This window comes from Podarcis bocagei (assembly GCF_964188305.1).
Source record: "Podarcis bocagei genome assembly, chromosome: 13".
NCBI lineage: Eukaryota > Metazoa > Chordata > Lepidosauria > Squamata > Lacertidae > Podarcis > Podarcis bocagei.
In genome coordinates, this window is record NC_138138.1 from 28,250,394 (window position 1) to 28,262,513 (window position 12,120).

Consider the following 12,120-nt stretch of genomic DNA (forward strand, 5'->3'; position numbering starts at 1 on the left):
CCCAAATAATTCTGGGAAGTGTAAAGGGTGCTGGGAATTGTAGCTCTGTGAAGGGGAAACTGCAGCTTGCTTGTGGGTCAGAACGTAAGCTTAAGGCTCATGTCGACATCCCAGATTTGTGCATTGTAGGGAGGACTTAAGAGTTACTTGTGTTTGCATTAGCCAGGGACAAAGGCCGCATAGAGCTAAGATTACAAGGCCACATCCCTCCATTGACAGCAGGCTTTTGCAAAGTCTGCAGAAAGGGTGTTTCCCCACATGACTGTGCTATTGAGACAGGGGTGACCAAGACTAGATAGAAGCCAGGGCAACATGAGCTCGAAAAGATACCCATGCAAAGCAGAGTGTCCAGATGCGACAGGGAACAGTTTTGCAGAAGAGGGAACTTCACCAACGTCTGCTTGTCTGGCTGAAATCCCACCTTCTGCACAGCTATGGAAGGTGCAAGGGCCTTGTCCTCTTTTGCATTTGCCCCCAAAGCCTTAAACTAAAGTATGGAGAATCTTAGTTTGCCTAAAAGTATCCTTAAGCCTCCTAGAGCAAAATATACATTCAGAGGCTTAGTTTGGTGAGAATTGAGAATGCACTTCCAAAGTTAACGTTAAATAAATTACTTCTGGTAACTGAGCCACCATAGCTGATGGAGGGCCGTGAAAATTTGTGTCCTGGGCTTTTTAGACTCGTCTACCCATGTGCTATCTGAAATCAAAGGGGTGCATTGGTTGCCAGATGTAATTTCTTTTCGGCTCTCTCCTACCCCACTAGAAACTACAGGATTGATACAGATTGTGGCTAATGCCATGTAAATGCGGCTTCAAAAATTAAAAGCACTGGGTGCGGAGGAAGCAGTAATGTGAACATGCGCTTTCCTCTTGTACTCTGGAGAGTGTCATGCACACAAAGACATAAATTCCACTTATAATGCTGGCACACATGCCCTGGGGAGGCAGGTGGGCCTGCCCTAATTTTGACAGCCATCCGGGTATTTGCCCTGTAAACTGCTTAGATGGGGTGAATAATATATGCCACACCTCAAAGGAAGACAGGGACATAAACACAGCAGGCAGGGTCCTGTCAGCAACAGCTTAAGGAATGCTAGTAAGGAGAAGCAAGATGCTATATGGCTATACGATACGTTGGGAGGTTGGCAGCATGTTTGATCTACAGCAGTGATGGCCAAACTTGGCCTTCCAGCTGTTTTGGGACTACAATTCCCATCATCCCTGACCACTGGTCCTGTCAGCTAGGGATGATGGGAGTTGTAGTCTCAAAACAGCTGGAGGGCCAAGTTTGGCTATCACTGATCTCCGGAGTAGCAGGGCAGGGGAGGTGCTTAATCCTTTCTTTTTATGCATCGGTCACCTTTTGCTTTTCATAGAATCGTAGCACTGTAGAGTTGGAAGGGACCCTGAGGGTCATCTAGTCCAACCCCCTGCAATGCAGGAACCTGTTTTCCGCCAATGTGGGGCTCGAACCCATGGCTCTGGAATGGAGAGTCTCATGCTCTACCAACTGAGCTAATCTGCAGGCATTTCCATCTGTGCCCATGGGGCAGGGGAAGACAGGCACCTATATCATTTCTCCTCCCCACCACGTGAATAGGAAAGCAACCGTGGGGAGGAAGGGGGGGTTAGTGGGGGAAATGGTTGGAATGCAAAGGGATAAGCAGTTCTTCCAATCTGATTCAGGCTTCCACAGCTACTTTTAGCTATTAAAAAAAGGGATTAGGGAGCAGTACTGCTGGGTGACTGTGTATGGTTCCTAGACACCGCTTTTTCAGGGAAAAAGCGGGTGAGCTCTCCAGCTCCCCACCACCTCGCATTTTATCTCATCATCGTTATGTATTTTCCACCCCTGCCAAATCAAGGGAGAGCGGACAAGCCTGGCTGTGGGCAAGACTACAGCTCATTACTTCCACCTCGGCCTCAAGATTCCCCGCTACCCGCATCCCAGTTCTCCCTGGGAGGGAAGGAGAGATAAGAGCCCCTTTAAAAGCAGCAGCCACGAAACAATGTAAAAGCTTTAGGTATGTGTGGGAAGGCAATGTGCCAACTCCCCCTCAGAAGATCAAATAGCTTGGGGAGGGGGGAGAAGAAGAAGAGAATTAGAGAAAGACAGGTGCGAACAATAGGTGCGGGGGAGTGATGATGAGAGCAAAGGCTGACGGGAAATGGATGAGTGCAGCACTTTGTGGGGGGCGAGCAACTGGCAGTGAGCATTCCCTGTCGGAGAACAGGAAGGATGTGAAACACACACACACACACACACACACCATTCTGGCATGCGGTTTCTCACATTCTTCTGACAGGCAGCGCATTTCCAGTACCGGGGGCATGTGCACTCCAAACACTGCTCATCTCCAGCCCCCAGCCCCCCAATTCTGGCTTCATCTATCAGCCCAGTCTATTTACTCCTTCGCCTAACACCTGTCAGGTTTGCGGCACCAGCCGTTTACGGCCAATTGAGCCACTGCCTGTGAGATGGGAGTTCGCCTTCAACCCATGACATGACCCAGGCACCTATCTAAAAACAGCACTGGCTCAAACCAAAGTGAGCTTCTCTTCCTGGGGAGAATTCCCAGAGAGGCCTGAAGGGCCACATCCAGACCCCTCCCGGGGCCACATCTCCCTGTCCCAGTTTAAAGGCATGTACAATGTCTGGATTCATCCCTATTTGCTTCCACAGAATTTATCATAGAGTTGAAAGGACCATGAGGGTCATCTGGTCCAATCTCCTGCAATGCAGGGATCATTTGCCCCAAATGGGGTTTGAACCCACAACCCTGAGATTACGAGCCTCATGCTCTACCCAACTGAGCTATGCGGGGGGTTGCCGGTCTTTGTTGAACATTTGATCTAATCTGTCCTCAGGGTGGCTGGATGATAACGAGCATTCATTCGGATTTGCTTGTGGGGTCTTTATAAGTTTTCCTGTTAGTCGCTGTTTCAAACCACACCTTTCAATGCATTTCCTTGTTATCTTTCTGCATGGCAAAACAAACTTATTTTTTTTAGTGGGTTTGCTTTTGCATATGTACAGTATTTTGCCACATGTCCTGGATGCAATAATACTGCATTGGTGGTGGATTTATATTGGACTGTCCACACATCATTCAGCTTTTTTTGCAGTGCCACCATGGCATTCCGGCATTACAGTGGTGCCTTGCAAGACAAAATTAATTCGTTCCGCGAGTTTTTTCGTCTAGCGAATTTTTCGTCTTGCGAAGCACAGTGTCGGAAAAGTTTTGGAAAAGCTTCAAAAATCACCAAAAACCTCAAAAAAGGCTACCACACCGCGTTCTATGAGTTGCTCCTCGAAGTCAAGTCGCAACTGTATTAACGGTGTTAAGAAAAAGGAAACAAACTTGCAAAAAACGCAAGACGTTTTCTTCTTGCGAAGCAAGCCATAGGGAAATTCATCTTGCGAAGCAGTTCAAAAACCGCAAAACCCTTTCATCTAGCGAGTTTTTCATCTTGCGAGGCATTCGTCTTGCGGGGCACCACTGTATTATGGTCTGGAAGGGCACTCCTGCGCTATAGTGCAATGAAAAGAGGACATTCCCTCTCCCACCCCCTCCCACCCCCTGAACATTTGTTATTAATAATAATAATAATAATAATACAAAGTTGCAGGATTTCAGCAGAAAGCTACTGGACATGCCCCGATTGGAGCAAAAGGCCTATGTTCACCCAAAACATCTGCAGGCACAAACAATACTGAAAGTGCGGTGGTATACAACTGCCCTGATACTATCATGAGCAGAAATCTCCATGAATGCACAATACAAAGGACATTTGAAGGGGATCCAGAGCTCTTTCATCCACTTCAATTGCACAAACCTAACGTTGTATCACACTCTTGAATCCTGCCTGAAAATTACTGACAGTCTGGTGGTACCCACAATCATAATCTTAGCTAATAATATAGAAATCGTCTTGCAGATTTTTAGAGCACTCTCATGTACTCTGCTAATTTCTATATAGGTAAAACTCTTTTGATTTCCCGATTCCTGTGTTCATTTCAGTTGTTCCTCTTTGCATCATTTCCCACTTTAATCCGCCTTTCTCAAACACCCAGAGTTGGATAGAGAATTCCTGGCGCAACCCTCGTTACAAGTTCTTCCCTCCCTGCCCTCCCCATCACCACCCAAAAGTGGCCTTGAGCCTTAGAGAGAGTCGAGATTCCTGCTGTGGCCATTCCCTTTCTCCTGGGACGGCCTCCTCTCCAGGCTGCGTTCTGCAGGAAACGCTGCCGATTATTGGCAGCGCTCATGACACAAACAGCAGATTGTGGGAAGAGGAACGCAGCACAAGGGAAGGTCTTTAAATAGGGCTTTGTTGTCAAACACATTGGCCTCCAACTGCCTTGGCGCTTCCAACCTCCGTTTGGGAAGTTAGCGCCACTTGTCACTCAGGGGGTGGGGAAGAGTGGATGTTCTTGCTGCTGACCTTAGTGCTAAAACTGGAAAATGCAAACGACTGGATCGAAAGCTCTGCGTGTGTGCGCACATCCATGCTTCGACCGGCTGCCTTTCATTTCTACCAGGTGATGTGTCAAAGTGAGAAAGAAAGGGCTTGCTTTTGTGAAGGGATGAGTAAGGACTGTCTGTTGAAAGTTGACACAATGAGAACTAAAAGTCGGTGGTAAGAAGTCAATGGCAGCCCACTGCTGCATAGATATCAGCAGCACTGGGGAATGCACAGTTAGAAGTACAAGGTGTTGGAGGTTCGAGGCTCAATTTAAGTACAATGTGGGGCATGTTTTAGAAAAACCTTGCCTGTATGGTGTTCCAATATTAGCATGCCAGGGATAAATGGCCCAGGAGACTGTGATATTAATGTATGTTCAGTGACCAACACTTGGCTTAACTGTGATGCCAATAACATGTTTTCCTAACGTGACCGACAGCGAGTTTAAACATAATTTAAATTGAGTCTGGCTCCCAGAGCTTGGAAGGAGATGCAGTGACAAACTGACGCTTAATGTGTGTCTCTATCTCTCTTTCTCTGTGTAAAGTAGGTAATAAGAAGTGTTTGGAATACCTCCAGAAATTCCAGGTATTGCGCTTTCAAGAAACCAGCATCTGTGATCCTCGTCAGCTGTTTCTGTCAACGTTATATTTTGGAAGGCAGCAGCAGAGAGAGGCCTTCCACAGCAGAGACCTTGATGTTAGTTTCAACAGACTCTGATTTCATTGCACTGCTGTTAAATGTAGCTGCAAACCAGAGTTCTTTGGTTTTCCCATTCAAAACGGAAGGCCTGTGTTTATTTCCTTCCCAAGGGAGCCAAGAATTTCTCAAGTCAAACCCAAGTTTTGCCTTCAGATCCCTACTTGGGTGGGAGGTTTTTAAACAATGCCAGAATATGCTCTAGTGAGGGAGACTTTATGCAATGATTTCAACGTGGATATTTCCTTGAGGAAATATGTAACGGAAGTATCATTGATGACGAAGAAGGGTCATTTACTTTTGCATCTACTGTGGGAGGGAGTCACACTAATTATAAACTTCTTCTGGTATGTTCAAAATGCATATCAGCCAACATTTCTTTGATGAAAACAGGGACGTCCTAAGGAAAAGTGGGACATTCTAGGATCAAATCAGAAACCATGGTGGCTTCTGAAAATCCAGGACTGTCCCTGGAAAATAGGGGCACTTGGAGGGTCATCTTTTGTGGAGGACAAACCTGATCATGGTAATTTGCCATTAATTTTCAGAGGCCTTTTCTTGATACCAACATCTACCCCAAAGGAGCCTGATAGGGTTTGGGGGTATATCTAACTTAAGGCATTTGAAATGAAGCACCTACTTAAAGGGATCCAGGCCAGCGTTATGAATTCATCTCAAATTGAGAACTCTCTGGCTCAGATTTTGCATGTTGTTAATCGCATACAGTTCTGAGTTCCCAACATTTTCATATCTATATATTTGTTTGACGGAAGAAGCTGCTCATGCGTTGCTTAAAAAGTGGGAATGCATCACACACAAAGAAAGAGGGAGACTTGCATAAAACAACAAACACTCTGTGAGGTGAGTGAGGCTGAGAGACTTCAGAGAAGTGTGACTGGCCCAAGGTCACCCAGCAGCTGCATGTGGAGGAGTGGGGAAGCGAACCCGGTTCCCCAGATTACGAGACTACCGCTCTGAACCACTATACCACACTGGCTCTCCAGTGGTAGGGGAGCGGGTCATTTAATCCTCCTCCACTTCCAAGTTGGGCCTTGCTTGGAACAGATTGTCCTTAAAATGTGACCTTTTGGAAAGAAACAAAACTTTTATATGTTTCTGGCTAGAGCATTTAAAAGCTGCATGGCTTAAGGAGAAATGCAGAGAAGTATAGTTCATAACAGGGCTGCCAACTTGAATAAAATATTGGGGGGGGCGGCGGCAGGTAAGCCCCTCCCAGCATAACTGATCACAAGATGTAGTGCAGGCACACCATTTGAATAGCAATGCTCATCAACATGGGGGCGTGTGACCCCCACAAATATTTTATTGGGGGAGCTGAAGGGACCTCAGCCCCTAGGAGCTGTCTTCTATGGGGGTGAGGAATCTCTAGCCTGCAGGCTAGATTTGTCCTGACACGGGTCCCAGTTTGGCCTGTGAGGCTGTTTTGCCCAAACCGTGCCCACATAATATGTGACGGCAGGCGTAGGGCAGGCTGTACGACCAAGCTTCATATGGGGAACTTGACTGTGCAGCTGATCCCTGCAGAAAGTAGTCCTGAAGTCACCACCCAACAGCTGATGGGTGACTTAAAAGTCTGCTGCATCAGCTTCAGGGCTGAGTTCTCCATGGGGCAACTCAATCCTTCCAAAAGGATGCTTGGAGTCATCACTCTTGCAGCTTCAAGCCTGTTGATAAGCAGTGCTTCAAAGCACTGCATAGAGCTTTGATCATCGCCTGATGCCATTGTGACATCATCAGGTGACTGACAGGTGGGTGACCCTGCCCACCCTTCAAGGGGTAGGGGAGAATAAGGTTCTGGCTTGCTGACCAGATCAGATTCCCACCTCCCCATTTTATATACTGTATACACACACACTGCTATGAGTCACCCCATCTCCCTGGCATCTTGGTTCTGTTCATCTGAAATGAAGAAAGTCGGCGCAAGGTAATGCAAAGTTTGGTTCATGCATAACCCACCCACCCGCCCACACATATTCCTTCCCTTCCCCAGCATTTCTCTCTGTGTGCCCAAGGTCACCTTCGCTGCTATGGAATGGTTAGCTTTCCGAGCAGATGGAGTTGTCAACTCTTTATGGAAAAAATATAAAAATAAAAGCATAGGGTGGGAGGAGAGGGGGCACCTCGCATATCCAAATCAAGTGCGTGCCGAGTCTGTTTCCTTAGAACTGCAAGTTCCCCGGCAGCCTGGGGGGCGGGGGCGGGCGGAGGGAGGGGTAGCAGCAAGGGAGTTTCATGCAACTGTGAGAAAGAAGAAGAAGAAGAAGAAGAAGAAGAAGAAGAAGAAGAAGAAGAGGAAGAGGAAGAGGAAGAGGAAGAAGGAGGCGGCATTTGCAGTCAATGTTTTTCTGGGGAATTATGCATGGACTGAAGTTGCAAGTGGAATTTCTCTCTGTCTCTCTCTCTGTCTCTGTCTCTCTCTCTCTCTCTCTCTCTCTCTCTCTCTCTCTCTCTCTCACACACACACACACACACACACACACACACACACACACACACAGTTAAAAAGGTAAAGGGACCCCTGACCATTAGGTCCAGTCGTGGCCAACTCTGGGGTTGCGGCACTCATCTCACTTTATTGGCCGAGGGAGCCGGCGTACAGCTTCTGGGTCATGTGGTCAGCATGACTAAGCTGCTTCTGGCAAACCAGAGCAGCGCACGGAAACGCCGTTTACCTTCCCGCCGGAGTGGTACCTATTTATCTACTTGCACTTTGACGTGCTTTCGAACTGCTAGGTTGGCAGGAGCAGGGACCGAGCAACGGGAGCTCACCCCATCATGGGGATTTGAACCGCCGACCTTCTGATCGGCAAGTCCTAGGCTCTGTGGTTTAACCCACAGCGCCACCTGCGTCCCAATATACACACAGTTAAAAGGTGTTAAATTCCAGAACTTTGTGTGTATGTGTGCAGATGTATCCAATGAAGTCAAATGGTGGGCGATTCAGGACAGACAGAAGGAAGCCCTTTTGCACTAACACTTAAAACTGCAAGTCACAAACAATTCAAAGCTACCTTACCTTTAAGAGAAGGTGGGGTGTAGACACAGGGGGCATTCCTTTTGTTTTTAAGGTGGTAGCCTTCACCCAAAGCTCTCTAGGAAAAGAAAACAAGAGTCATCAGGTCAAAGGCACAGCTCTCCAAAGATTGCCCAAAGAATGGGGAATGTGACAATGAACAATATTTTATTTTCAACAAATCAACATATAAACACTTGTTAAATTAAAATATTGGCTTTGATCCAGGATTCTGAGTGTGTTTCGATAGGCATTTCTTATTTTGTTTTCAGCGGCTGCTCCCCAACTCTTTGACATTGGAAATGGCTTTTGAAACTTGTCGGTTTTCAACACGGCTATCGAAATTAATTAAATTTATATACTTCCCTTCATCAGGAGACCACAGGACAGTTTACAGCATAAAACACAAGATAAATTATATAATAAGAGTAAAAGGAGGAGAAGATAATCACACACACACACACACACACACACACACGACCATAAATTGATTAACAGCTGAAGGCCTGGTTGAAGAGAAATGTTTTTGCTGGGCACCTGAAGATATGCAATGAAGAAACCAGGTGACCCTCCCAGGGGAGAACATTCAGCAAAATGGGAGTCACCACAGAAAAGGCCCATTCTTGTGTTGCCACCCTCCAGACCTCCTGTGGAGGGGCACACAAATAAATGCCAATGTGATGATGAGTTCATCAGTAAAATCTGCATAAAACTGCAGGTGATAATTCGGATGCAGGGAAAGTGCACCATGTTTTTCGATAATATAGCAGTCATAATCTAATAAGAGCAAGAAAGGAAAAAGGCACTTCTAAGGGGTGCCTACTGCCTGCAAGGTTTTTCGAAATGCTTGTTTTCTAAATATTACAAAAACGGGTCTAGGCTAGGATAGGCGGCATAGTGCCCTCCATATGTTGTTGGACTACAATGCCCATCAGCCTCCAGCCAGCAAGGTCAATGGTCAGGGATGATGGGAGTTGTAGTCCAACAACTTCTGGAGAGCACCACCAGATGTTTTACCCTAGAATGGGAAAATCCAAAGTATTATTATTATTATTATTATTATTATTATTATTATTATTATTATTATTATTACAGGGAGAACAGGGGCTGGCATTTTGATACTAATGACGTTGCGTGGGCTCTGCCAAAAAGTTGCATACACAAGGAGCTGTTGTCAGCCCACAATACACACCTGTCTGGAAGGAACCCCTAATTCCTATAATTTAATATCCATGATGCATTTAACATTCAACGTTCTATGTTGCTATGCCCTAAAAGCTCTGCGTAAGTGTTTACTGCCATGTCACTGGGAGAAATCGGAAACTCAATTCAGTTTGCAGTTAAGGACATGTATATCAAACCGAAACAACACGAGAGCCAAAACTCAGCTATCCTTCAAAACTTGCACTTCTCCGAATTTTGTGAAACAGTTCTCTAACAAAACAAATTGCTCCAGAAACCTGGAGAACTGGGTTTAAGACTGGAAGATGAGAGAACTGAAACTGACCAGTCTTTCAATCCCTAGTTATGGGCTCCTTGCAAGTGGTCACTGTGATAATCTCTTGATCTCTTGCTAGTCTACTTTCCAGCAAGGACTGAGGCATCCCCTTTCATTCCAAGGAATGGGAATCTTGGCCCCACTGGCCAATAACATGACTTCCTGTTTGGAAAGACACAGAGTCGTCCTAATCTGACACTGGTGTACTTTCCTTCCCAATGCCAAATATGGTAAGTGGTCAGATGAGTGTAAGCAAAACACACCACAAAGACTCCCCAAGAGAATTTTTATAGGGTCAGAAGCATCCTGTAGCTGTTCAGGGTGTCTCAATAAAACAAAGGGAGAGGGGAGAGTTGCTATTTTTAAGTTTCCTTTGCAGTGTCTGGAATTACCTTCGGTTTTCCTTAAATATGTTTTCCCTTTGTTTAGCGATGCTTGTTTTGGCTGTAATGTTGTTCTCGGCAACCTCAAAACCTTGCCTGAAAGACTGCCTCATGCACAGCGCAGAGGCAAAACCACAACAGATTTGGAAAGCGGCGTTGAGCCAAAAGGAGGCAGGCAGTTGCTTTCAATACACAAGTGCCCCATCTTTCCTGCGGGATAGGGGTGGCGGAGAGAAAATCATACAAAAAGGTTTGTGAGGATTTGATGGGAGGGGGGAGAAGGCATCCTTGTTGCCAAGACAACCAGGCCTACACATTGCCTGTGATAGTTTCACTGTAGCGTCTTATGTCAAGGAAGAGCATGTTGAACATGATGCCTCGGCAGTGGAGATGCATTTACTTTCCCCTCATGCCACGAAAGAGGGCAATGCAGTACCTAATGGTGCTAATGACACCATCACATTCACAACATTATCCCCGATCGGCTGGGATCACGTGGTGATGGAGAAGAAAGCCTTTAAAAATACACATTGACTTTGTTTTTTCACATCACTCGAGCTCCTTTGAGCTCATGAACTTTGTGAAAAAACCAAGATTGCATTTCTATGTTATAAAATGGAAAGTTAATAAGTATTATTTTTTAAAAAACATGCACACACTTTGACAGGGGAGGAGCCTTCATAGGAGCCAACTCCTAGGGGCCAAGGTCTCTTCGCACCCTCAATTAAATATTTGAAGTGGCCGCCCCCCCGTTGATGGGTCTTGCCATTCAAATGGCATGCATCGATTATGTGATCTTGTGATCGATTATGCAGGGGCGGTTATTACCTGGACTACCCCAATATTTTATTCAAGTTAGCACCCCTGAGAGCCTATGAGGTGTAAAGGTTAGCACGTCAGACTAGAACCTGGGAGATCATTGTTCAAATCCCCACTCAACCCATGAAGCTACCTGGTTGACCTTGGGCCAGTGGCCTAGCCCACCTCACAGGGTTGTTTTGGCGATAAAATGGGGAAGGAGGAAGACCCATGTGCCACAGCAAAGAGCTTCCCTTGAAGGGGAAATGGGATATCAATGTAATAATAAGTAGTGAAATAAACATTATTGTAAGTTAATAAATGCAGCAGCAGATGGAGGGAACAGTGGCTGTGAACAGCTGCAACAACAAAAAATAATGTAAAGCTTTTTTTTAACAGTAAAGAGTTTTATTGGGTGTAGGGAGAATGTCCAAGGAGGAACATCTGGCACAGGGCAGTTGACCCACATCGGTAATACTTAGAGGATAGTGACGACACCTGTTTACCTCAGGGAAAAGAAAGGGGTGGTGTGGACAGAGGCATTCTGGGAAAAGCAGGAGCAGGGTTACTGCTGAAACAGTCCCAGGGATGATCCTGAGAAGTGGCAGAAAGTGTACTTCTCTTGAAAAAGATAATTTGCTTTTGTCCTTCTCACCAGTGCTGGCCCAAGGCACGGTGGGACCCGAAGCAGAGCCCTTGGGAAAGTCTCCTCCCCTGAAATGTCTCCTTGCTGCATCATTTAGACACCAAATCTTGCCTTTATCTATTCCCTCCCCACCCCCTTCTTTCCCTTCCCTGGTGCTGCCCAAAGCAGGTCATTTCACTGGCCCCACTTCCTCCCCGAACTCCAGTTCACAGAGAGAATGAGGGTGTTTATGGCGTTAGACAGGGCTTCTTAAATGGAACTATAAATAAATAAATAAATAAATAAATAAATAAATAAATAATATCTGCATTACTAAATTTGCAGCCTTTAATCAGAAAATTAAGCAACTGAAGTGTTAGTTGTTTAATTGGTGATGGAGATATTTGAAAGGCAGGGCTGAGAATTATGTTCACACTTTGTTGAGGTTATTTTGGTTCTTGTGATGTAACTGTAATACAGAATGGAAGGATTTTTATTTTTTTTACATATGTAAAAAACGATGGCCTTTCTTTTGCATTAAACTGTGAGTTCTCACACGTTCTTTCGGTAGCTTAAATATTTCAGTAGCTTTTAAAAAAAGAAATCTGAAAATA

At 45.7% G+C, this 12,120-nt stretch overlaps 1 protein-coding gene across 1 annotated transcript in view; it reads right to left on the reverse strand.

The window, feature by feature from the left end:
• Positions 1 to 12,120, reverse strand: part of PPP1R1B (protein phosphatase 1 regulatory inhibitor subunit 1B) — a 51,666-nt gene that overhangs the window by 18,895 nt on the left and 20,651 nt on the right. Inside the window, exon 4 of the mRNA XM_081168714.1 lies at positions 8,206 to 8,281. Within this exon, the coding sequence (XP_081024840.1) occupies positions 8,206 to 8,281 (76 nt within the window). The remainder of the gene's footprint in view (positions 1 to 8,205; positions 8,282 to 12,120) is intronic.